This window comes from Trachurus trachurus (genome assembly GCF_905171665.1).
Source record: "Trachurus trachurus genome assembly, chromosome: 8".
Lineage (NCBI taxonomy): Eukaryota > Metazoa > Chordata > Actinopteri > Carangiformes > Carangidae > Trachurus > Trachurus trachurus.
The window spans coordinates 14,307,803-14,334,219 of NC_139905.1; the positions used below are offsets into that span (position 1 = coordinate 14,307,803).

Genomic DNA, 26,417 nt, shown 5'->3' on the forward strand with positions numbered 1-26,417 from the left:
TCATAGAGTGGTGCTCTGGGGCTCCTCCTCGGGCTCAGCATCCCCCTCTGGAGAGTCTGTCACTGCCAGGGACCTCCTGCAGGGGGCACCGCTGAACTCATCGATGAGGCTGTCCAGATTGACATTGATGGAGGGGATTTCATAATTGAAGATATCTAATGGTGGAGCATGGTGGGAGAGGTGAGTATGGTGAGCAGAATGGTGGGAATGGTGATGAAGAGCAAGAGGAGGAGGAGGAGAAGATGGCAAATGGTAATGAGGTGTAAAAAACGGAAGAGAGCAGAAATAATATTAATCGTTTTGAGTTTGAACTCATGGTACGTGGCATATGATGTCTGCCCTGATTGGAGGAATCAGTAGATTACATGTGCTTAACATTCTACACAGGGATGCTTTCAGTGCGGCGATATAGTCACACCTGCACATACTTGGTAGCGACTAGTTGTTTTGTGTCACAGCTTTTTTTTGTGTCTTTTGAGACAACAACAACAGATACTTTATCAGATGAAATACAATAACAGGTCAAAATGACTACACAATGACACATTTCTGTACAAGTTTACAACGATGGCCGGATAAACCAACACAGAGGCAACAAGATGTGTGTGGAACTCTGTGGAAAAATGGCACCAAAAGACACCAAGTGCGCTTGAAGTAACGATGGAAATCTCATGAGGACTGGATAATTGCTCTTAATATAGATATATTCTCAAGTGCTGCTGCATTTACTGGGAGCAGCAGGTCCAGGAAGGGACTGATGGCTACTCCTGTGTAGGAATGAGATGGAGCGTGGCAGTGTAGTAAGAGGGAGCAAAGGTTATAAAAAAGCGATGAACCTGCCAAAGGAGGATTGGGGGTTACCTGTGGCCCCCAGGTACCGGTGGCAGGAGCGTTAGAGGGGGAATGTCCGCTGGCAAAAAGGGCTGGGAATGGGGGAACGAAAGGAAGAGGGGAGGGGCTTTAAGATGGACCTTTATAAGCGACGGCGTCTGCAATGTGAGCGCAGTGTGGTGCACTCTGGGAAGTCCTTAAGCCATGCATTATTGGTTGAACCGCAAAACCATGCAAAAAGTCAATAATGTCAACCTGCTAACAGGGAGTTAGGGAGAATGTCCTGATTGAGAGCTACCAGAGGGCTGGTTTGTGGCAGGCTGCAGGAGACCCCAGAGGCAGCCACAGCACGAGGCCAGGCAGTGAGATGGAGCGCATGGGGCGGGGGCGGTCTGGCTTACCCTAAAAGTCCCCCTCACACTTAGCCCACACTGAATCCCTGGCCTCACACAGCTGCAAGGTACACAATAGTAGCAGGGGGAACAAGAGAATGATAAATATAACAAAGTGACAGAAGGATCGGTATATATTGACAAGAACACCTCATCATCAGAACATCATACTGAAGATATAATGTGGGGTTTGTCTGGCTACGTTTCCACGCCTGCTACGCTTTTTACGAGAGACTGGACCGGTGTGAACTGTGTAAGCCTCTGACCTACCTCTGCCGAGTGAGGGTCTGGGTAACACAGATAAACAGAGAGCACATGATGAATCTAATGGCAACTTCCATACAAGCAGGACGAGCTATGCTTCTCTGATGTTTCCACACATTACCCAGAAACATCATCACATAACACAAGCAATGAGTACATAGGTCAGGAGGTCATCTGCTCACTACAGTAGCACAAAAACCCTAATATTTACATCGTATCATCGTCAGGCATCTGTGTCTAAAAGGCAACTTTTATTCATTCAGACATTCATTTGGGAACAATCAGTAAAGGGGACAGGGATCCTCTTTTTTCTCCAGTATATCTACAGTGACAAGTCCTACAGAGTCCTACACTCGTCCACCGTCTCCATTGGACAGAGCCACAGCGAGTCTGAGAGAGGGCCGCTGCAGCCCCACCTGTGGTGGTGGCAGTGGCGGGGGTGTTGTTACCAAGGGCTGATGTTTACCTGTAGACATGCTCTCCCCAGGAGACAGTCCATCCAGGAGGCCCTGCTCCAGGGGCTGGGGGACTGGGGCCATGGCCGGGCCAGAGAACCCCGTAGGGGCAGTGGGCGGCTGAGGAGGGGGCAGGCTGGGTCTCTGCCTGGGCTTAGGGGTGGGCCGAGACTTGGTGAGCGTTCCGGTCAGGGAGGGCGGGGACGAAATGGAGTGGGGCGCCCCCAGTGGGGTCTGCCCGGGGGAGGATGGGGGCACTTGCCCTGGAGGGCAGGCCAGTCCATAAGGGGAGGGGGTGCTAGGAGGTGTGGGAGACAGGCTGACCGGTGACGGCTGACCTGTAGACTGGTCGGACATCCCGCCAGACTGGCCATAAGGGACCTTGGGAGGAACGGGGGCCAACTTCTTGGAACCTGGAAATGCACAACACAACATATACATCATATACGTCATATTACTGTTTCCTGTTCAAAATGAAAACACGTACGCTGAAACTCAAAGTAAGCTCAGACCGAGACGGGTGCTGACCTTTGCGCAGGGTGTGTGGACTGTGCTCTGTAGAGTGTGGGGACTGGCTGCTGCTCTGAGGACTGCTGCTGGGAGGGACCGTTGGACCTGCCACCTGGATGGCTTTGTGTCCAATTACAGGGGAGAGCTCTTTACTCTTCAATGAACTGAAAAAGACAGGCAGACATCAGTGTGCGAATAGCATCAACAGTTACACTCTGAGCTGTCAGTAAACCTCATGTGCATTGCCACCACCATCATCATCATTTATGAGTGTGTTACCAAAGTTCACAGACCGAACAGTGTCAACATTTAAACATTTATCAGCTGTAGATACAAATGGTTTACAGAAATCCCTAAGGTTGAACGTCTTCCTGCATATTCAAACCACAGTACATCAAATACTATTGAGCATCTCAGTCCTGTGTGTTCACTGATGAAAATCTCATTGACCACCCAGGAATTGAAAACGTCAATATGTCTATCTCTTAGTGAAATAATGAAGTTAGATGGCATTGTTAACAGACAGATGCTGCCTGACGAACTCAGTGAACAGATTTGAACATTTCACCAACATTCAGATGGATACAATAATGATGTGTTAGTTATAAATAAATCACAAATTTCAATTAGAATAAAACAAAAGAGAAAAGGTTTAGTTTTTTTCCTCTCAGATGATACAGAATAGAAGCTTAGTGATCCAAACCAAGGTAGGAAGTCAAGGGTCTACTGCTCAGCTGGGGTCTGAAGTCAACAATGTCAGGATGGATTCCTGACCAATGCACCACTGAGCTTGAAGAATTCTTTCCAGCATTAGTGAACAGTGGGTCTACCTATTTCTAGTAGCATTAATGAATTCCTCTGTGGACAGACTGTATACATTAACTTTCTCAAGCATTAAGTTGATTTCTACAGTAGCAAAAAATCAGATCAGTTAAAGCATGTGCTAAGATGAATCTAAACCTACTTTTTGTACTGCAGGCAGCGACAAAGACAGCGAACGTACGCAATCAATAACCAACGTAATCCGTTCTGACTCTGAAAACAAACTGCATGAACGGACATTATTAAGTATTGATTTAACATCTGTGTGATAATGCTGAAATACCCACACAAATTTACTAAGCTCTCTCTCTCTCTCTCTCAGTGAATTTGGTAACTGCATGATAAAAGACACCGTGGGAATATTATTTCATATATTTCATATTTCATTTTATTTCGACCTGCTTTTCTCTTTTCACTGATTTGAGTTCATCAGCAGCAAAGATGTACGAACTACTGTACCAGAGTTTCAAATGCAAGCTCATGAAGTCTCACCGTCAAAGAGCACCCATACTGCAGTATCGTAGTCACATTTAGGATTATGTGACATCTAATTAACTGCAATCTCCTGCAGTCTCTTTGAGCTGTATGCTTCCAACAAATAAGCCATCTGAAAGGGAAATTGTGGAGCTACCAAGTCACAAGAGGGAGCATTATCAAGCGAACTTGTTCTGACCACTGACAAAGATTGGCTCTAACGATTCATTCTGTCGTGTGTGATTGTAACGCCAAGACTTATGACTCATGAAACTGCCACAGCCACTCTATACAAACCCAGCAGCTTATAGATGTAGCAGGAAGAAGCTTATAGGCTACTATATGAAAATATTCTATACTGTAGCTTCCAAGAGATAAAGACGAACAGCAACCTTCAAAATCTTAAGCTCTGAAAAAAATAGTGTTTTCCTGCTGCTGGTTAGTAAAATAAAAATGCTGCAAAATGTAAAATAATGTGATAGCCATATGCAGCATTGTTCATGTATATATCATCTACTGAATACCAGCATCAAACTGAGCGCTATATAAGCCAGTAACATCCTTAGTTGCTAGGCAACCCCATGAGAGGCATCCCCGGACAACCTGAATGTTACAGAATCTGAGACATGTAATTTGAAGGGGGAGGGAAAAAAAGCAAAAAGAAAATATGAGCCAGCGAGCTAGAGGAGAGGAGAGATACAGCTGCCACTCTGTGATGCATCCATAGTGGCCATGGGTGTGTTGTATTTACCTAGTCAGCCTGGGGGGTCCTCTCTCTCGGGCACATGGACAGGCAGCCCACGGCCGGGGCGGGGGTGCGGACGAGGGGAGGCTAGGGGGGTTGCCAAGGGACTGGTCATGGCGGGTTAGTACCAAAGGGGTTTTGATGTAGAGTGGTGAAGCATTAGTGTCTGGCGGGGGGGCATGCGACATGTCACCAGGCGGACTGTGCTTGGGGAAGTGCAGACAGCTGGGTTTGGGGTTCGAATTGATGTCAAGCGACGAGGAGGAGGAGGAAGAGGAGGAGGAAGGGGGCGGGGCCGGGGGAGTGAAGCCAGACCAGCGCACCGGGGGTGGGGGTGAGCCGGGGGGCTGGGACTCTGGACCTGGTGCCACGGGGCGAGCGCAGGGTGGGGGTTTGGGATAGAAGTGGTGGGGGAGAGAGTGGCACGAGAGGGTGGGGTAAGGGGGGGGTGGCCGGTCCTCCCCTGGGGGTGGGTGGGCATGAGAGGTGTCCGGCCGATTGGGCGACACGTTGTCTGAGCTGTAGATATTAAGAGAATAGACAGCACAAAAGAAACAGCTCTAGTGATTGAACAGGGAGACGCATTGGAGCGATATAGGATATAGGTTTTGATGATTACGGTGTTAGTGTGTTAGTTGGTCTGTAGCCAAAAACAAAGGAAAAAAATAATTGCATTTTAGGGTGGGCGGTGGGCACCAAGCTCAGCACACAGTCAGCTTAGTGCAAATACAAAGACAAGCACAAAGAAACAGCAAAAGAAAAGAGATTTTATTGCCAAAGGAAAAGAAGAGTGTGTAGATCTCCCTCTGTGATCACCTTGTGTCTGCACACTGCATGGAGCTGTGAGGATCTGTCTCTGGAGCCAAAGTGCTGGTCTGCAGCATACAATGTTATCAAGCTGACATGATGACTGAATCTCCTCAGCTGCTGCATATGGAAACCCTATCTGCCCCGATCCTCTAAGACTTGTTTGCATTGCAGGTCCTGCAGTCAGCCCAGGGCAGTGTGAAACAGACACAAAACCCTTTCATTGGCTGAAAGAGCCACAGGAGAGGAGGGGGAAGCCAGCAAAAAACCAGAAGCCATATCATCTCTTGTCTGCCACACAGGCAAAGCCAGCAACCATGAGGTGATTATTCATATGTTTAACTATGATAATCATACCAAAGAAGGATGAAATCAGTCAGAGTGTCAACAGAAAAGGAAATAATTAACAACCAAAGCTGAGATAGCCAAGCCACAACAATGGGATATTGGAAATATTAGCATGCTTGCAAGGATTTGCAGATTGAAGCTTAGTGCAATATACAGAAACAAAACTTTCATACAGTATTTTGACTAAAACCCTTCAGAGTTAGAGTATAAAAAAAACAAAAAACAAATCATTATCCTTTTGGAAATCTATCCCACAGTGACATCTCCCTGAAAAAAAACAGGAAGAACTGAGGTAATGTCAAGAGTGAGAAATCATATTAATAACAACAGAAAGACATGAAGGTGCTGACAGGAACACACTAAAATGGAGGCGTTGCAAATTAATGAATGTACAATTTACACGGCAAAGGATCTCGAATCCCACAGAGCTGAGAAGTTGATGGTGGTGATGATGATGGTGACGGCAATAAAAATGAGAAGGAGTGGATGCGTGAGGGAGAGAGAGAGAGAGAGAGAGCAAGAGTGGAGAGGGGAGCAGCAGCTCCATGGTGACTTACCAAAACCTTTCTCCAAGTGGTGGGGTCGCGGATGGCGAGGTGGCGAGGAGCTCTCCGGGCTGCTCGGGGATGAGTGTGTCCCCCGGAGAGCCGGGGCCTTGCATGCCAGGAGGGGTGGAGGAGGCCTTGCGAGCCAGTGTGGATGAACCCTTACGAGACACCCAGGAGGTATCCATGACCCGGACTCCCATACTGGAGAACAAACACATACCTAGAGTCATATACGATGCCGAGACAAGTGCAGTGAGGCGAGTGGAGGTATACGGTAGTGAGGAAAGAAATGAGGGGGAGAAAGACATGATACGGTACCTTTGTATCTTCCTAATGCTGCGTTAGTTGGGGAGAAGAGAGGCAAAAGGGATATGAGGTCAGAGGTGATGTACACATGGTTCACAACCACATTTTAACCACTCTACACACACACACACACACACACACACACACACACACACACACACACACACACACACACACACACACACACACACACACACACACACACACACACACTAAACCTGCACTTATCTGCTGAGCGCCAATGAAAGGTTCGTTTTTTCTAATTAAGCCCGTTTGGTCTTGAAAATGTGCAAACACACAGACAGAGCTTTTTCCCTAGGCTGCTCATTACTCTAAAGAGACAACAGCTGTTTTCTACCCCCCCCCTATCAATTGCAGCTGATTATGGGATGGGCACATTTAGCCTGTAATGTATGCCTTTAATATGATAGGCTTTTTCTTAATTTGATGGGGGTATCATGGAGGTATCGGTTCTAATTCTGCCAGTGATTTTCCACCGGCTGGTTGAATGACTCAGGCCAGGTGACGTGCTAGCCAGACTGCGAAGGAGGAGCTGGGTGTGGGAGGATGGGAAGATAACACCGGAGAAATATTTCCTGAGAAAAAAAAGAAGAAGAGGTAACCAGCAGCCCTCCATCAGAGACCCGTTGCCATGGAGACAACGCCACTCAAGGTAACTCAGCCCCATGTATTTAAATGAGACTAGTTTTGAGCCTGGTGAATCCTAATTACAGTGGATGCAGCTGTATGTGCTGGAATTATCGACAAGTGAGATAAAATATCCTCACTGCCTCTGATTCATTAGAGTGAAAACTTCAGACTGCAGCATGTGTAAATACTCCTCCGAGGTAATGGGTTTTTAATGCGCAAGTATTGCCCTCTTCAAATATGAGAATTCAATATCAGATGCCTGAGAGGAGGCGTGGGTGGAAAGAGAGAAAGACAGTGAGAAGGAGGGAGAGAGAGGGAGGGAGGGAGGGAGGGAGAGGTGGGCAGCAGAAGGATGCACTTGGCGTCATACCCATCCTTCTTGTAAAACTCCAGCATCATGTTGTCAGTGGCGACGCTCAGTGGGCGTCGGCTCTGGTCGTGCTGCTGCTTGCGCTCCGATTGGTCCATGTCTGGTGAGGGCATGGAGCTGTAGTTGGAGTTGTGATTGGTGTGGATCGGGCTGCCGTAGCTGCCTGTCAAGTTGAATTCAATCTCTGATGGACAATCAAACACACCACCAGCATACACAGTGTTATTATACAGCAGTGTGAATCAGTGTGCGTGTGTTGTTTTATGTTATAAAAATGTTAGAATAGTAGCCTATACTATGTTACCTAAAATAAATGAAATGAAAGTGTTAGAAAACAGTATCGCTCTGTCACAAATGCAGAATAAACAGTCATGAACAGTTCATTATATATTGTGTATTGCTGTGTGTTCCTGTTGTTTTTGTGGCGTTGTGTGTTTCTGTGTGGGTTTATGCAAACTGAAAGCCTATAAAAGAAAATGATTGCAGCACAAGTCATCATCATATGAATACAGGGCTGAGCAAAAGAAAATCGAAATCACAGTAGCTCTAAGACATATTCTCATTTTGATATCATGAAATTTGAAATTTATATAAACTACTTAATATGAATATATACAATAAAATTCACAATGACTTTTAGCAGAAAGGCTTGAGTTGATTTGAACAAAACCTGATTGAAACTGTGGGCTTGTAATCCAACAGAATGTACATCTTTTACGCCCCATAGTTCAATTACAATAGGGGAAGGCTGGTAAAAAAAAAAATGTATATGGTGCCCAGCCTGACAACAGTGTTACAGTACATACATATTGAGATCCCCACCTCCTGGGAAGAACCAGTCAGCATGCTGAATGATGGGCTCAATGATGCCAACAATCTGTAGGGACAGGGTGGTCATCATCTCTGTCATGTTTCTGGACAGAGGAGTAAGGAGTTAGTCACAGAATGAACATTATGTAAGAGGTTGAGGTGAAAATAAAACAAAAACGACTTCATTGTGACTTGTCTTCAGAATACATACGGCTCGGTGTGTGTCCAGAGCAGGTTAGGGCCGAGGACGATCGCCATGTTACCGGGAGTCATCTTGTTTGCGTCTTGATACTCGCTCAGCTTGGCTAAGAATTTGATCAGGTATCTGTGAGATTGAAATAAAATCTATTTCTGAACTGTTTTCTCACTTTCTACTAAGCTGCTACAGATACTGCACAGAGCAGAGCTGCTCAGCTAACTCATCAAATTTTGGCACATTGCAAACTTGTGCTATCTGCTGTATACATGAAAGCAATAGGAACTGCAGTTTAAATCTGCAGACATACTGATTTTGCCTTCTACAGAATAAGGAGTGAATAGTTCCTGCCACTTTAAAACTTGCATCCTGCAGACAATAATTGCTACAGCTGTATAAGTCATTATCTGTAGCATGAGTATTGCAGAAACCATTCATTTTTGTCTGCCAGTTTAGCTGATGACACATACATATCTGCATTTCAAGCATCCTGCTGCTATTACCTTTCTTACCTGTAGGTGGGGCAGTGTGGAGTGACACTGCAGGGCATCTTCCATCTCTCCTCTGTCTTTTTATAACAGGGGCCATGGGGACATTTACAAATAACTGCATAGAAAGCACAGAAAGCAACTGACCTGAAATTGTTCAAGTTGTCTGTGGGGAGTTTTTCACATGCTGCCATTAGTGCTTGTAGTCTCTTGTCCATATCTTGAATGCTGGGGAACAAAAATCATTATGGTTAAGGATTGCTCCACTTCCTAATAAATGTCACCATTTTTCATTTTGGCAGTTAAGGACCTCTGTATGAAGAATTTTAACCATTTCTTTTTCATCATTGCCACTGGCATAATTCAATAAAAAAAAGCTTGTAATGAAAAAACAAAACAAAACAACTGCTCACTTGGAGGCCAGAATCCATTCATCATATAGTTCAGTGCTCATCAATGGGTCGGGGAGCTCACGGAGGTATGATTTCAGAGCGCCTGTGGGGTGAGAACAACAGCCAGAGTGTAAACACTGGTCAGCCTTTGGAGAGGAGTGGAGGGTTGTTTTCTCTCTCTCTCTCCAGAGCACTGGTGAGGCCATGCCCCGCATCTCCCACTCCCCTGCAGCCGGGCCCTTGCAGCTAGTGCAGCTGCCAGATTGAGATTGCACAACGCAGATTTCATGCTAATGTGTGAAGTGGACAGCAGTAACACAACGGAAAGCCCTCAGGGAAAACAGCACTGAGCGGATGAAGACTGTATAGCTGCTGTGATCCTCATGTACTAAATCGATTGAAAAACTTTTGTATTGCACAATCAAACTTTTTCTATATCATATGAAAACAAGGCGTTGAGAAAACATCATCTGTGTAGAGATATTATACATTTTTTTCCTGCCTGACTTAACAGTGACAGAGTGTAGGGGTTGTTGTTATGGAAATGGGCTCTGAACAAAGCATTTGTGTGGGCGTAGTTCACCTGCGATGGCGTGCGGGTCGGAGGAGTACTCCTGCACATCGAGAACTCCACAGTCCAGGGAGGCTTTCAGCTTCTTCAGCTTGGAGGCTGATGGAGCCACTCTGAAGAGGCCCTGCAGCCCACACACAGGAAACACATAATCATGTGTAATTATCAGATCTAACATGACCTGTACATAAATGCCGTACAAAAGCAATAGCCTTTATCGCTGTGCACTTGACATTACTAGATGGTAAATAACACACACTGGTGCTTTTGCATGCTTGAAGGGCATTAACTATACAACATGAAGGCTATACTTATACTACATTATTGTCCAACCATTTTTCAAAGCACATCAGAGCATTTTACTTGGTCCAACCATCACAAACAAGTAAGTTTGTCCAAATGGTTATTAACCTCATATTCACAGCCACTGTGTCACTGCTTATATTTCTCAAAATTAAATTCCAACTGTATTAACACTCATATAAGCTGTAAGAGTCTTTTCATTCTGACAAGATAAGATAATTCAGGTTTAGGGCTCATGACTTCCTGTAATATTTTCAGATTATTGGAGGAACCAGTAGCTCTGGTCTGTTTTTTATGACAGTCTCTGTTTTTGTCAATTTTATGAAATCAGCATAGTATCTTTTAATTGTTAATGGCATGTTTACAACATGTATTTGAGTGTGTATGAATGCGCCCACATGCACTTGCCTGCAAATGCGCATATACTGTATATCTGGCCATGTGTGAGTGTATTTGTTATCAAGGTAATTATATCAAATAGAAAGACTGATGACAAAGCAGTTTCATTGTGAGGAATCAGGTGTGTGATGGAACCAACTCATGCACGACAAAATACAGCACCCTACGCCTGACATGTTTGTGTGTGTGTTGCTCTCTACCTCCTCTTGCATGCCACACTCTAGCAGCATGGTGACACAGGCTTCGATGGGGAAGGCGATCTCTCTCCCACTAATATTCAGGTGTTCCTCCAGAGACTTGCCATACGACGGCTTCTCCACCCACGCCTCTGCAACAGAAAATCAGCAGCTCGAATCGCACGCAGACACAAACAGGCCTACAGTACACACTGGAGTTAGATGAGGCTAAATGCAGTATATAAAGTTTGGATACACTATTTGCAAGAACCTTTATTGGCAAAGTTCATGAACTGAGCCCTTATAAAGGCCTGACTTCAATATTTCCCCGGAGCCATATATTGTAGTGTTTATTAGGAAAGTGTTGTTTTGGCCATATCTTAAACATGAAGATGGATAGAGGATAAAGAGATGAGTTATGTGACACATTAGGACTATTAACTCCTTATTACTTCTCATTTTGATATTGCTTCAGGTGCAGAAATAGAGCAGATCTCCACACACATATACACACACACACATACACACAAAGTGCATGACTCACCTTGGTGGGCTTTAATCTGGGGCAGGACACTGTGAAGAATCTCTAATGACTTCCTGTGATATTCTGCCTGTGTTTCGATCAGCTACGGAGGGAAACAGCAGGAGAAGATATTATAATGAACAATCCATGACAAGTGAGTGGGATGTGATATAATGCAAGTTATGCTATTAGACCACCCACAACATTTGATGTAATCTGAGCTAATATGGGAAATTACTATTTCAGATAAAGTGTTTAAATGCAGTATGAGCTATTTTCCCACTGGATTCAACAGCTTTAATGATGTAATATACTTACTGTCTGGAAGTAATTTGCATAGTCGATTTCTTTGGCCACAAAATTATACATATCTGCTGACAACTGATCCTGAAACAGAAAGCAGAGAGCAAGCACCTTTTAACAAATGACCTCACTAATATCCTACATGTAACCGTAATATCCCCACAACAATGCAACCCATTTGTGTCTGATGCAGGGGCATTATAAATCAAATGGACGGCAAAGAGCAGGAGGAGGGAGGGAATAATATACGCGTGGCGTTGATTGGTGACTCACCCTACAAATCTCCATCCGATTGGCTGACTCTTCCATCTCCTCTCGGAGGGACTCGGACTTGGCGCCAGGCTGAAGAGTGCTCGGGTGACTGGATGACTTGGATGACTGCTGAAATCTATAGGCGACAACAAAAAATGGCCACAGCAGATATGTCATTCTTCAATTCTAAAAGCCAGAGCCTTTATTTTGAAATAAATGAATGAGGAGGTGCTTCACCTTGTCCGTGCGGAGTCCATGTCCAAGACAAGTTTAGCTAAGTGCTTCCTCTGCTTCTGGATGTTAGGAATGTCCACCTACAAAAGAAAATTGAGCGGGGGATAACAGAGAGCTCAGGGAATTAAAGTGCAGTCCCTTTATGTAAATGAAGACCATATTCTACATTTTAATTTTCTTTTAATAACAGCAGAAGTAAAAAAAAAAAAAGTGACGGAGTGCGGCTGTGTAATTCACTTCAGGAAGGTGTTATGTCTTAATTGGTGCATTAAGTAACAGCGGTGCACCTCACCTCAGCGAGCACATAGAGAGGCTCCACCACATCTCTCTCTATCTGGAACTCAAACTGGATGAGCTCCTGTGCCAGCCTCTCCTCCGTCTCCCCACACAGCTTCAGCATCTTCCTGTTTGGTGACAGCCCAACACAAAGTCAGAGGCAATCAAATACAATTAAAATGCACACAAGGGTAATGAGGACAGAGAAGGATTCAATAGCCAAATCAATAATTAAAGATGACTGTGCATGTGTGCATGTGTGTGTGTGTGTGAGGGAAATGAATGTGAGTGTGAGCTTGTTAACTATACTGACTTACCCCAGAAGAGAGTCATCTCCCAACACCGCAGCCCCTTCTACCATACACTGTGCCAGGATTGTGAGTGGTAGTTTTTTCTTAGAGTAGAGTAAAAAAAACAAAACAATATCAGTAGAGCTTCTGTAAAACATTAAGAACAATGAGATGACATCACATCCATCTGCATTGGGTGTCGGTGTCTGATAGATGCAGATACTCACAGAAGGTGACTTGACAGATCTCTTCTCCACATCAGTTCCCTGCTGACCCTGCAGGCAGGCAGTCAGTTTCTTGTGAGTGCTGTGTGTCACCTGCTTGACCAGATCCAGACGCTTCTCCACCTGCAGGCACACACACGCACACACACATCAAAAACCGCATGGCATACCCCATGCACTGCCACCAACACAGCACTGCTCTCAAACAACACATCCATCAATTGTCATGCAGCTTCATAAATCTCCATCTGCAAGGCACAACACAAGTTATGCACACGCACAAAGGTTGTACTAATGGAGGCAGGACTGTCAGGTCATGATGTAATTCCTTATGATGACAAATCATTATATGTACTGTATGTACAATTTGAAACAGTGTAATTATATACAATTGTTTTCTTATGTTGGTCACCCAGCCATTTTTCCTGGTTATAGGAAGGATAGAATGGTGAAAATCATTAGTTGAGTAGGAAAGTAATTGTGGCCATTAGGGGCTGTGACTCAAAAGTTATTGCTAACATTAAACATGGCTATAAACTGGTCTATGTCTAATCAATGCACGATGGTGACAGCACCTGAACCACCCACACACACACACACACACACACACACACACACACACACACACACACACACACACACACACACACACACACACACACACACACACACACACACACACACACACACACACACACACACAGTAACAACCCCCATCTTTTACCTGTAGCAGGTCTTCACTCAACACCTCTGTTTTTTCTGCCCTGTAAAGAAAACAGTGAGTAACAGTTAGAGAATCCAGAGGATGAGACATCATTAACCAACCTTTTTAAACATAAACTTTTAAAACTGCAAATGAGTAACCTTGCAAATACATCTGTTTCTGTTTGGGATAATGGCTCTGTCAGGTATTGAACTACTTGCAGAATTGAAAAGGTCAGGAAAAAGAAAAACTGCCTAGGAGATCAAATTTGTTAATATATCCTCTTTCAGGTCACATACCCAGGCTCTGAGGGTGAATATGACGGAGTGCTAAAAACGCACTCCGCCCTATGGGCATAAAACATCCTATTATTCTCATATGCTGTGTTTTGTTTTGTTTTCTGGTGACATATGAGAAAACCGAAATATTCTGGAGAACACATAATGAAAGCACATCTCACATAATGAAACACTTTTTATTAGTTCTTGGTGATGTGTTGGTTGTAATCTGTCACTCTTATGTATCCAAATGTATTTCATAATGGTGTGTCTCTGCCAAGATGTTTATCAGCTGTGAAATAAGGACCCAGCTGTTGTGCACTGGGTGCAAAGGTCTCATTCACTGAGTTGTTTTACATCATTGGCGTGGCAGTGCTCCAAAATAGGTGGATCACTTCACGCACCTGTCCCTTCGGAGTATGTGTGTGAGTTGATGTATGTGATTCTGTCTCACAAAGTCATAATTTTAGATCATACATCGGAACAACATGTTAATTATCTGGAAAACTGTTCATGCTGTAAAACCCTCTGGAGAGCTCAAGCAGAAGCACAAGTGAAACAAGCAGGACAGCAGTGAGCAAAGGCCACTGATTCAAATATGCCATGCAGTTCCCACTGAGGAGCATCACATCCCACTGCGAATCCAGCAGACTGGGGACTTAGCCAAAGTCTGACGGAAAGGGCAGAGCTGCACCGCCGATGAAGCAGATAAAACTACTCATGCAGAGTAGCGATTGAGCCATAAGCTCACAAAAGAGAAAACCGCTGGATATCATAGAAATATGATGTCAGCTCAGTTCAGACAGCTCATATTCGAAGACTTTAGGCTTTTTCCTTTTGGTGGGGGAGAAATCCCAAAAGAGCTCCACCAACATGCCTTAAAAGTCCTGCAAGAGAAGATAAAGGCAAATTGTCTCTTTGTACTGTATATTATACAAGTAAATTTTGGCTGTTTTCCAGAGATTGTTTAAACATATTTGGACACCTACACACACAACAATAATCCAGGACCAATCAGGAGGTACCTAATCAGAGTGGACGATCGCTTGTGCTTCCTGCTTAGAAACGGTACTGTAGTCTGACAAGGCAGGGAGTGACTGGGCAGACACTCTGACCTCTTAAAAAGAGTCAAAACCAGACCTTCAGACCCCCAGCAACCACCCAGTGGTGCACATACTCTCTCAGCACTTCCTCTTCCTGTCTGCACAACCTCTTCCTGCTATTGTGCCCCAACCATGCCAACGCCAATTGCGAATAATAGCTTTTTTTTGTATCATTTATTTAAAAACAACATTTGAATATATCTCTCCATTGACCAAGAGAATGGAAAAAGGCTTTGGTTTGTGTTCTATTATTCACCAGCCCAGGCGCAAATGCATCAGTGGCACTGTACATAAGTAAAATGCTCTTTTCTTGTATGACGCCTTGTCATCAAGTCTGTGAAATACTCATAGTTGCAGCTCTGTGTTGTCCAGTGTTGCCATGTTGAAGGTAATGTGGAGAGGAAATAAACATGGGCTTGGTTAACGGTGACATGAATTTGTGTACGCATATTCCATAAATTGTTGCCAACAACAGTTATTTAATGATGTCAGTTATTAGCATCCCTGGCCTCAGTGAGCATGAAGCCATGGGAACTGGGTCAAACCATGTACCAATGGATCTAATCACAGCCAGCCTCTTGGAAAACTGCTCTGCCCACTGAGCTAGGAGGAAAATACAGGAAATGTGTGTGTGTATGTGTGTGTGTGTGTGTGTGCCTCCGAGAGAGAGGGAGGAGAAAGAGAAAGAGAGAGAAAATGACAGCATAGCGAGAGATTTCTGGCATGATTTGTGAGGATAAGTGTGATCGCAGATTGCTGATTACATGACAAAGGGGGACAAAAATAACCCAAGCAGTGCAGTAAAGTTTGGCACATTTCTGCTGTAACACTCCCAACAGCCTTTAAAAAAAATCTAAACACTCCCCATGTTCTATATGAAATACTTTGCAGGCATGACTGTCACATGTATCCTATGCTGGAGGTCTGCAATGCAGTTGTGAGCTCTTCACTGTCTATCATAGCCTCAGATTGGCTGGTTGGGGGCGTCCCTCAGGAGACGCTTGCAGCTAAAGGCCCCTACATTAGAAGGGCCCAACAGAACAGAACAGATGGGACAGATATGGGGAACATAGAGAAGCCACTCTGTCTGTGTTGATGAGGATGATGATGGCAGAGATAGATAGACAACCTGTGAGGCTCTCTGGTCTGGCTGTCTGCGTCGGGAGCTCTGCTGAAAAGCTAAAGCCATCAAGATTATGACAGCTGAGTGTGCTAGAAAGTTTTAATAGTGTGGGATGATCCTATTCCTACCACTCTCTCTCTCTTGTTTGTGTGAGTGTGGGAGTGTTTTTCCTCCAGGAACATGTTCTCCAAGCCAAATGGATTGGCAAAAAAAACAAAAAACACATTTAGTTAAAGCAGATATCAGCTTCACGGCCGTTTCGGCTAATGCTGCGTTCAAGGCAGGCTTTTGAAACCGTAAGTTACAGCTTCAAGTCACAACTACGACTTGGTAGCGTTCCAGGTAACCCGTAGCTCGTGTTTTTACCATCCTGTTGTCTGTGAAAGTTCCCTATAACGGCCACTCGTAACTTCCGACCCGTGAACTCGTACCAGATCGAACTGGTATGACTTCACAGGAAGGAAAAACACAAAGTACGAGTTTCTTTGAACGCACCATGAGTTAGCAGCCCCCGCCCTTGTCAGGCATCAATTGGTCCTCGTGCTACGTCACCACATTCACGCGCATCCCTTGGCTGCACACACAGCCCTTCATGCCGTTCTCTCTCCTCATTGGATAACACTTGTATCCCACAAGGAAAATTTTCTCCTCGGGTTACAGCAGAGCAGAGTGACGGAGAGACTCGTGTTTAGGCTGAAATACTTCATGTAAGTGATTGCTGACGGAAAATAGGACTATTTAGGACTTATATTAACAAAAACATTCCACTGATATCTGCTTTAACTCAATTTTTCATGTTTGTAACATGGGGATGAACATTTAACACGCAGACATCTCCTGCTCTCACTGACCACAGCTGATGAGGGCATTATGACCTAGACATCAAACAGATTGCAGCCTGTCTTCAAAGGCAGCAGACGGTCTTGTTCTTTGAGCTTGTTTGTTTTTTAGACAGTGGTATTTCCTCTTAGGAAAGCAATATCGTACTTGGTCTGCCTGTGAAGACACAGGGACTAAATAGCATTGCCCGGCCTGGAACACAGAGGTTATTGCTTTGCCCCTGTACAACCTGATGTGAAGTTAACTTGAAGGAGATTTTGGAGGTGAGGACAGGACAGAAAGAGTGAGAGTGAGAGAGAGAGAGATTCCTCAAAGCAAATACTGTGCAGAATGAGTCCTGGGAGGAAAGTAAACACGTGGGAGAGTTGGCAGCCATGTGGGCGGTGTGCTCACGGAGGGGGAAGAAGACTTTGCCAGGTTTATGCCAACCATCTGCCACTTTGCAGGCATTCCTTTACCTGGAGCTGCTGATGACTCAATACAAACTGGCTGATACTGAAACATACACACACACACATACACACACACATGTCTATAAATACACAGATGAACTAGCTTAAGTCTAAGTGGTGGAATGCATCAAGCTCTCAGGCCAACAAATACAGTCATTTTAAAATGCTGCTTGTTGCAGCGATTCATCAGTGACAAGATCTACAAATCGGAGCAATGTAAACATGGCTGACCGTAGAGACCTGAGGAAGATGAATTAGTTGAGACAATGTTTAAACAGAGCCATTTGAATAACTCCCCCCTTTACACCTCTGGTGGCAACTTTGACAAAGTGCTGATAAGGAGAAGGGCCTGAATCTGTCGGGAACATCTGGGCTTGTGTATTTACAGCTGGTCAGTGAAAGATGCAATTTTTCTGTGCATATTTTCCCAGGGATCTTGGACATTACAAGCCATTGTGATTCCATAAAGTTGAAAAAAAAGTGAAACATAGACCAAATACCCCTCTGACCGCTTCAGCTGCACATTCCACACAAATGTGTCTTATATAATAAATATTTCTATCTAGAGATATGTTAATGTTGGATGGCCGCATGTTCAGCCCCCCCAGCGTCGTGCATGGTTTATGAAAGCATGAATAATCCATGTTGACATAATCAAAATGTGAAGAAAATAACATCCGTGGTCTTGAACATACTTGGTAGCGAGCCAACCGTCTGCTGTAAAGGCTTCAGTCTACAGGTTCATCTGAGATCTGGTGGTCATGCTCTGGTTTGCGAACACTGCTAACCTGGCTAACAAAAAGCTCCTCCTCTGGGGCCTGGGAGAGCTGTGCTAAATGCTAGGCCCCGTGCTGCTATAGGGGAGGGTACTGGAGCAGAACAGTGGCCCTGGGCCTCAGCAGGGCACCGCGCGGCCTGGAGCGCTGGCATGAGATCCACTGTCAACCACACACACAAAAACTCACACAGCAGTGTTCATGCTAGAGATGCTCTGAATATTTCTCCATTGAATGTTTTTTCTCTCTTCCAGACCTTCACAGTGCAAACGCATAGAAACCCACTCAGTTTCTTCCCAAATGACAAGACGGAGGGCTGATGGGATACAAGGTTACTAAAACAGAAAAACCCACTTACTGTAGTTGTCCAGCAAACTAGGTCACAGTTCTGTTAAGTATGCAAGAATAACTGTGAGAGGAGTGTATGCACACACACCCACACAAAACACACACATGTCCAGAGAGGGAGTGAACGAGAGAGAGGGCCTGCAGCATTCAGCGGCGTTTCACTGAAAACACAAGCAGTGAGTTATCTCTAATAACTTTATTTATGGTGAATAATCTCCACAAGAGGCACTCGGCTTTCTCTGCGACTTCACTGTGTTTTTACACTTGCCATCTGCCCCAACACACACACAACCAAAACAACGTGACATGTCCAGTGCAGACCATAAAGCAGACAAAGAATTTAAACTGAGGCAATGAGTATCAACTCTGTGCTTTGTTTCCATCCAGGTCGTGCATGAAAACTACACTCACGAGCCATCAGTCTTCATTAGCTCTAAAATCTTCCCATCTCCCATTTTCATGTGGGTTGGCAAAGCCAAACGAATGTGATGAAACAGCTAATACCAAATGAGCGTTTCCAGGCAACCAAGGCAAATGAAAGATCTAACATCTACTGTATGGACAAGAGGGATGCAGGATTAGCTTTTATATTTAAAGAGAAAACAGAATTTTACATTAAAAACACTCTAAATACTCTTGTAAAGGTGATGAGAGGTAAACAAAATAGCAAATTGTTATTAGTGGATCAGTGCTTCCTGTTTTGAGCCTATTGGCATTCCTGAATGGAAGGAAGTGGGCATGTTGATAGGGAGGGACCTGTCTCCTTAGGAGGACTTAGTTATTTCTAACAACAATGCCACTCTGCTCTGTTTATTACTTAAGATGTGTACCCTGCACTCCACAAAATATGACTTATTTTTGTTACAAGTAATGTGCTGAACACTTTGTTAGGAAATCAGTAATTGCTTTCTGGCTGTTCTGCTCTTAACTGGATAAAAATACCACCAAGTAAAATTAGAGAAGTGTGATATTACATTATAGACAGAAGATATTTGTCAAGAGCAAAGCTTACAGGCTTAGCATTATATTAAGATCTCCTTAGATTAATCTTGTTCCCAAATGTCTCGCAGCTTGAATTGCATCTGATTCATGCGCTGCATATCAGTCAGGCCCTGGGGTCACTTCCTGTTGAAGATGAGATCGTGAGCAACAGAGTGGGTCAACTCGAACACCCGTGACACATCGTCATCGTGATTGAACCCACTTTCATATGCACAAGAGGAAGAATACTCAAAGGGAGTCTGAGTTTGTTGCCATCCAACAGCCGTCCCTAAAGCTGTTTGTGTACCTCTTACATGCTATACAGTATGTGCTTTTACACTGGAGTTTTTATTGGACCCCTGGTGCAGTGGCTCTTTAAGAGGTTAGTCTTTTGAGGGAACCAGCGACATGGAAAGGCAGAAACGGCGCTTCTGTCCGATATTACATCATCTCTCTTTTGATGGCCAAAAAGGTCCCTTGACAAAGGCTCTTTATCACTAACTCTACCCTGTAGTATGCTGTCTCTGAGAGGCACTGGGGGGTTATGGGAGGGTTATCAACACGGATCGCTGCTACCAGAGCTGAAAGACACTATGCAATTAAAGCAGCAGTGTTTGCTTTCAGTTTAAAAGCACAATGGAGAACACATGTAATGACTCATCTTCGATTGCTGATGACTACAACTCTTGCCATTAAATAATATGCCAGGAGTGTGCTTCCCAGTCGGGATTTTACAATGTGATCAGCCAACTGCACAAAAGTGAACCCAGAGGAGCAGTGAATCAAATGCCCTGTGAAGGTAACACACTCTGAGATCTTCACAGTGTTGTCCTCATCTGCCAAGCCAGAGTATCAAGGCAGTGAGGTGGAGGAGGTGGAGGAGGTGGAAGAGCGAGAGGAGAGGCGGAGATGCTGCATTGGCATGCAACAGGGTTGCCTCCTACATCTTGTGTTGCCTGTCAGCTACCATATAGTTTTATATTCTTTATGCAAACAGGGATTTATCTACATGATTAAAATGCACATGCATAATCTTTCCTTCTCTGGTCTTTTTGTCAAAGAACAGGAGGACTGCAGGTTCTCAAAGTGACTACCAATGCAAACTTCTCAATTCATTTAGAAAAACATGCACAGGCAAATTTCAGTGTTTGCCCAATGTCTTTACCCCTCCTTGGAGTAGAAGAAGAAAATTGCAAAAGAAGAAAATGTCATTTTCTTCACATCTTTGCATTGCATGATGTTTTTTCATGTTTTTCACTGACTTGTATCATGGAATCTTTTACCAGGCTGTCCTAGACCTAGATAGGGCAGTGAGTTGGGAATAGAGAAATAGGTCAAGAGAAATGGAGGGTGGGAGCCGGCTGAACCAAAGTATTCTTTCTCTGCCTTGTTCAGCGTGTGAGGGCATCAAACAATTACAATGCTGTTTTTTTTTAGATGAATACAAAAACTTACCAGCTGTAAAAATGAATTTTAACATCACAAGGTTTGAAAGACGAAAAATGCCTTTCAAGTTAACAAGAATATTGAGAAATAAAATCAAACACACACCCAGGGATGATCGCTCTCACCTCACAGGGCTGTGACACACTGTTGTCTCTCCTCCCTGTACCACAAGACCTTTCTTTAAGCCATATAGTATGCATGGCTGCACATCCTCCAGTATGAAGTCTGGCTGCACAGAGGTGATTGGTCAAGCGAGCGATCACATGACATGGATCTCACCCAGGCAGCAGCAGCAGCAGCAGTAGCAGCAGCAGCAGCAGCAGCAGCCTTGGAGAGCTAGAGGGATGCTGACACAGCACACCTGATCGCCAACCCCCCACTGAAAGAAGACCTTCAATCTCCATCATATATATAAGACACATATTAGACCTGCCGCACTGTCAGTACAGAAAGACTCAATATCTCAGACAAACATGTCAGATACAGATTACAGATACACAGAAGTGGATTAAAAGTCTGCAGTTGAAACATCTTAGTTTTTATCTCTAAATGAACACACAGTCCTGCTGCTAATACACACGTCCAACCACTCAAATGTTCTTGTTGCCAAAGACATTAAATGTCCAACATGTCCGTGCACTTCCTCCGGATTTGTTGAGTTGGTAAAGAGGCGCAGAGGATTGGTCAGTGCTGTTAACGTCTCCACAGAGACTCCTGAGGTTCAAAAGGGTCAAACCAACAAAGTAACCCCGGTCCACTCTGAAGATCAGTGAAGCTCGAGTCAGCAGAATAGCAGATCTGAAGCCTCAGTGAGAACAAGGTGGAGCACAACTGTGATCGGCGAAATTCTCTACGCCTTTTCCTCATGTGCTATTTCATTTCTCAGCAACATTTACACAGCTACAAGGAGTCTATATAATCCATCTGTCTTGGTAGATTAGTGGAAATGCAACATAAAGACAGTCTGAGTTTTCAACCCGAAGCATCTCCACTTCAGTCAGCACACCACTTACTGCAGGATGTGTTCAGCAACCATTAAAACCAGGATAACATACTATATAATCTATATGTACATATGCGCGACACACACATTGTCCTTCATGTGTGGTGCCATCATGGGAAATTATCTCCCTTCACTGGTTGGGTTGTACAAACCATGCCTCAGCGTAACACCTCTTTTGACTCCTTTAAACGATCAATGGGGGAGAAGGTGAAAACAAGAAGTCAATAAACAAGAACAGCAAGCTGACCTTTGGGGAGCACAGACCTCCCCCATATTGCAATGTTTTAGCAACACAAACAGTTCTGATCAAGACCAAAGACTATTCGTTTTAATCACAATGAAATGTTCTTTTCTTATGTAGCTTCAAGCTTCACATGGCCTTTCTTCATTGCCATTTCACTTGCCTATAACTGGCCAGTGTTTCTAGAGATGGTACAGACTCTGCCTTTCCCTGTGGTTTCCATCTAACCCAGGACACCACAGTCAATATCTGACACTGTTCAAGGTCATGACAGGGTCAGATTTTTAACTTCATGCTCTGATGCAAAGCTCAAGTCAAATGTCTTTCACAGAAGCGTGAACTAATGGGTGCGGTGAAACTGAGAGTTGCTGATTATGCTTTGATTTGAGGGTTTCGAGAATCGCAGGCTCGGCTGTGAACAGTATAGGTGCCATAACAGTGGGTGGGTGGGTGAGTGGGTAGGTGGGGGGGGCGAAGGACTGTTCAGGGAGGATACAGTTGCTCATCCTGGCTCATGTGGTACCACCTCAGCGGGTTGCTGACAGACAGCTGCACAAAATAGCAGTATATGAGAAGAATATTACACAGCAACGTCACAGGCACGCACTACATTTGAGGAGTGCATTCAAATAAGACGAACTGCTCTGCTCATATGAAGGCCCACAACCTGTTTGCCTACACACATCCAGCATCACACCCACACTCACACAAACACACACTAATGAGTCACGCAGAAATGATTGTAAAAAGACTGAAGCTGGAAAAAAGCAGCTTGAACCGAGGGGTAACTGACAATGATAGCACAAACAGAGCCTGCAAGGTGTCCCCCCGCCCCTCCCCGGCCCCATCCTAGTCCCCACACCCTCTCTTCCTCCTCTGTGTGCATGCCACTCAAACAGTCTTGTAATAATAATGATGCCCCACACCTCCTGGTCTTAATCCCCTGGTACTGAGCAGGGAGCACCTATTGGCCCCAGCCCTGCTGGACAAGCTGCTCCAGCCTCCCTGCAAGGTGGATGAGCAGGCTGGGTGGGGGGGTTGGGGGTGAGGGGAATGAATAGGTCACAAAGCATCTATTCTTGAAGGTGGGAACCATCGCAGAACCACCCAGATGCAGGGTATAGCTAAGTGCAGGACATGGAGAACTAAGGAGGGTAATAATGGAGGATGCTTCCAACATAAACCTCTCATTTACTCAGTTCATGGATTCTAGGGATTGTAGTGGTGGGATGGAGCCATTTAGCTTAAAATAATACAAAATCAGGGCATTATTGAATAAAAAAAAGTGTGTTAAACAAATACTAGATGCGGAATACGACCTTCAGGAATTCACGGACTTGATAACCCACGCCTAGGAGGTGCTTCCCTCCTCACAGCTGAGATTACTGCGTAATGAAAACATTGCGCCTTTTTCCATTTTCCCTCACGTCTCAGCCCACACCGCATCCGTCTGCATCACGCTCACCTATTGACAGGTTTAGTGACAGGAGGTAAATGTAACCACAACACCACCTCACTATAGCGTTTCTTTCGCACTCCAGGGGGTGATACCTTGTCTCAAAGAAGGGAGGAATGTGTCTATGTGATGCTCGGTGATACTGCGATTGTCTATATTTAATGCATTTCCGTGGGCAGCTTGTACTGGGGCAATGCGCCTACACGCTGCCTATGCGGTAGCTTCTTCCAATGGACATTACGCATAGGAGCAAGAAAGGCGTTTTTGAAACATGGGGTATTCTTTTGTTCCTCTGAATATATCCGACTGCACTTACCATTGTCCACTCCATGCATTCAGCCTGATAACATACAATAGAAATCATATATGCATGAATATGAGTCACATCCAAATGGGGCCAAACCGGGGGTTTCTCTTCCCTCTGACATGGCCCGGCGAGAATAGTGCACGCAGGAGGGTTTGCTTACCTTCCCACCGTTTGGTTGGCGAGCTGTCGCATCCGATTGAACTGCTTCTTCATCTTGTATTTTCTGCGTTAACACCTACAGGAGGAAATATTCCGCATTATTTCTCTCAATATAACGCTCCGTGCTCCACAGCGGCGCAAAACAAAATCCAGGCTTTCATATTTTCCTTCCCTCATTGCAAGCTGCCAGCGCCGAAAACTTACTCCACGATTACAATAAGTTTTTGTTTTTTTTCAATTTCCAAATTAGATTTTTTTTTTTTTTTTAAATGTCTACATTCGCCCCATCGCCTGCGCAGGGATGCTAGACCAATTCACCGCTGGCACTCAAAGGCGAGAGAGCGACAGCAGTGACAAGTAGCGGCTGCGCAGCAATGCAGTGTGGGAAATGTAGTAAATCAAATGGCTGATCCGCAATAAAGAATCTGATCTTGCCGGCACTCGGATGGCTATTAGACTTCACCAAACAGCCATATAATTTAATAGGCTTATGTGTAACACTTATAAATGCAAGTATGAGTTCAGAAGTTGGCAAATCTATTGATGGAGGAAAAAAGTATGAGCAAACACAATAGTCTGTATATGGTCGGTTTCCCACAAATAATAATAATAATAATAATAATAATAATAATAATAATAATAATAATAATAATAATAATAATAATAATAATAAAGATTAGGTTTGTCATTTACATTTTAATAAATATGTTTTTATTTTATTTTTTATCTTTGCATGCTTTTAGTGACTCTAATGTGCTATTCTTGCTAGTGTTCACAAAGGTGTCTGAACGTTTACTGCTCTAGGTCTGTCAGCCTAGCAAACACCTCCATCTAGTGTCTGTTATGCGTCAATGCACCCATTGAAAAGTGGCCTCTCTTATTCTCACTTAACTTCACTGGTGCTTTTCGAGGAGCTGTCCAGAAGGGAGCAGACTTGTCCTAGAAGTCATCTTCAGTCCTTCACTTCAGCATCATGACTGGGCTGTTTGTTCGGGATATCTGTCTCCATGTAATACATTTAAACACAAATGACATGCCACATAACCTATGATGATTGCACACGTCTTGGACACACCATCTGCTGAGTTCATCAAAGGATATTCAACAACTGTGAAATTATGAAGCACATCCACATCACATGGCAAATACTGCTATAACAACTGTGGTGTGATTTGTCAAGGCAATGTAAAAGAAAAAACGTTGCTCTGTTTTTTTTAAATGAGGGAAAAGTCACACATTAAATATCTAATTTGAACATTTGAACATCACAAGACTGCTACTGGAGGCTTTGGGTTGAGCCAATAAGCTGCTGTCTGCACTGGACACAGCCTTGGTTAGGAGTAACGCCCTGTGTCTCGGCATCATAAGGCCTTAATAGGCCAACAGGTGGGCTGCACACACCACCGCCGTAGGGTTCAGAGGCCTCAGGGAGTAAATGATACAGAGAAATGGCTGTTCTCTGCCCTCATTAATCTCCCAAGTTGGAAACTGAGAGGGGTGGGGGATCCCTCTGCCTTGATCTCAACCTTTTGACCTTGTCAGATCATTTGTTTTCATTAGTCCCCACTCAGACGAACTGGCCAGTCCCAGTCGAGACACCCATCCTGCCCCCTTAAAGCACAGAGCATTTCTGAAAGGATCTCTAGGGGTTCCCTCGACTCTAAACCTAACCCCCAAAATATTACCGCCCCAGTGTCTCTGGACGCTTCTAAATCAGCACGGATGATTCTCCACATCCGCTGGCCCGTTTCAGAAACTCTCACCGGTAACCCCCTGCACTGTAAAAGGTATGGCCTTGTGTAGAGAAACAGAAAGGACATAATACATAAACGTCACTACAAGGGGATTGTGAGGTGTTTTTAAACCCGCAAATATCATTAAGAACCCTCGGGTTGATAATCTGTTTATGTCTCTTGAAAGCACAACAGGAATTAAAAAATCTTAACGACAATGCTTCATCTGGTTTCCTGCTGTTCCTGTCAGTGTGTGGGATGACAGAGTGTTCTTCCTTTCAGTCTAAGGCTCCTCTGTGGGGCAGCTGGGGACTAATTGGCTCCCAGTTCCCCTAATGAAGCCCTCTTTTGGGTCATAACCTTTCCACCTGATGACCATTGCTGCTACTGATATGTGGGTTGCACTTTGACAGTGACCTGGTCAGACGGACACCCTGTGGTTCCTTCAATGAAGCATGGTATTGGAATGACTCCTGCAGAGCAACAATTACAACTCCTGTGCATGCAG

At 44.5% G+C, this 26,417-nt stretch overlaps 1 protein-coding gene across 1 annotated transcript; it reads right to left on the bottom strand.

The window, feature by feature from the left end:
- On the bottom strand, nt 1-24,230 carry arhgap44a (Rho GTPase activating protein 44a; the record flags this gene model as incomplete). Its single annotated transcript, XM_083977045.1, has 22 exons — nt 1-155; nt 1,954-2,355; nt 2,471-2,616; nt 4,500-5,012; nt 6,206-6,397; nt 6,515-6,532; nt 7,524-7,707; nt 8,346-8,437; nt 8,545-8,658; nt 9,165-9,245; nt 9,431-9,512; nt 9,993-10,104; nt 10,883-11,010; nt 11,403-11,484; nt 11,700-11,768; nt 11,958-12,072; nt 12,174-12,250; nt 12,463-12,574; nt 12,764-12,840; nt 12,979-13,083; nt 13,685-13,724; nt 24,178-24,230. 22 exons carry the CDS (start codon nt 24,228-24,230, stop codon nt 1-3), a joined length of 2,949 nt encoding a protein of 982 aa, XP_083833171.1.
- Between the last annotated feature and the right edge of the window lie 2,187 nt (nt 24,231-26,417).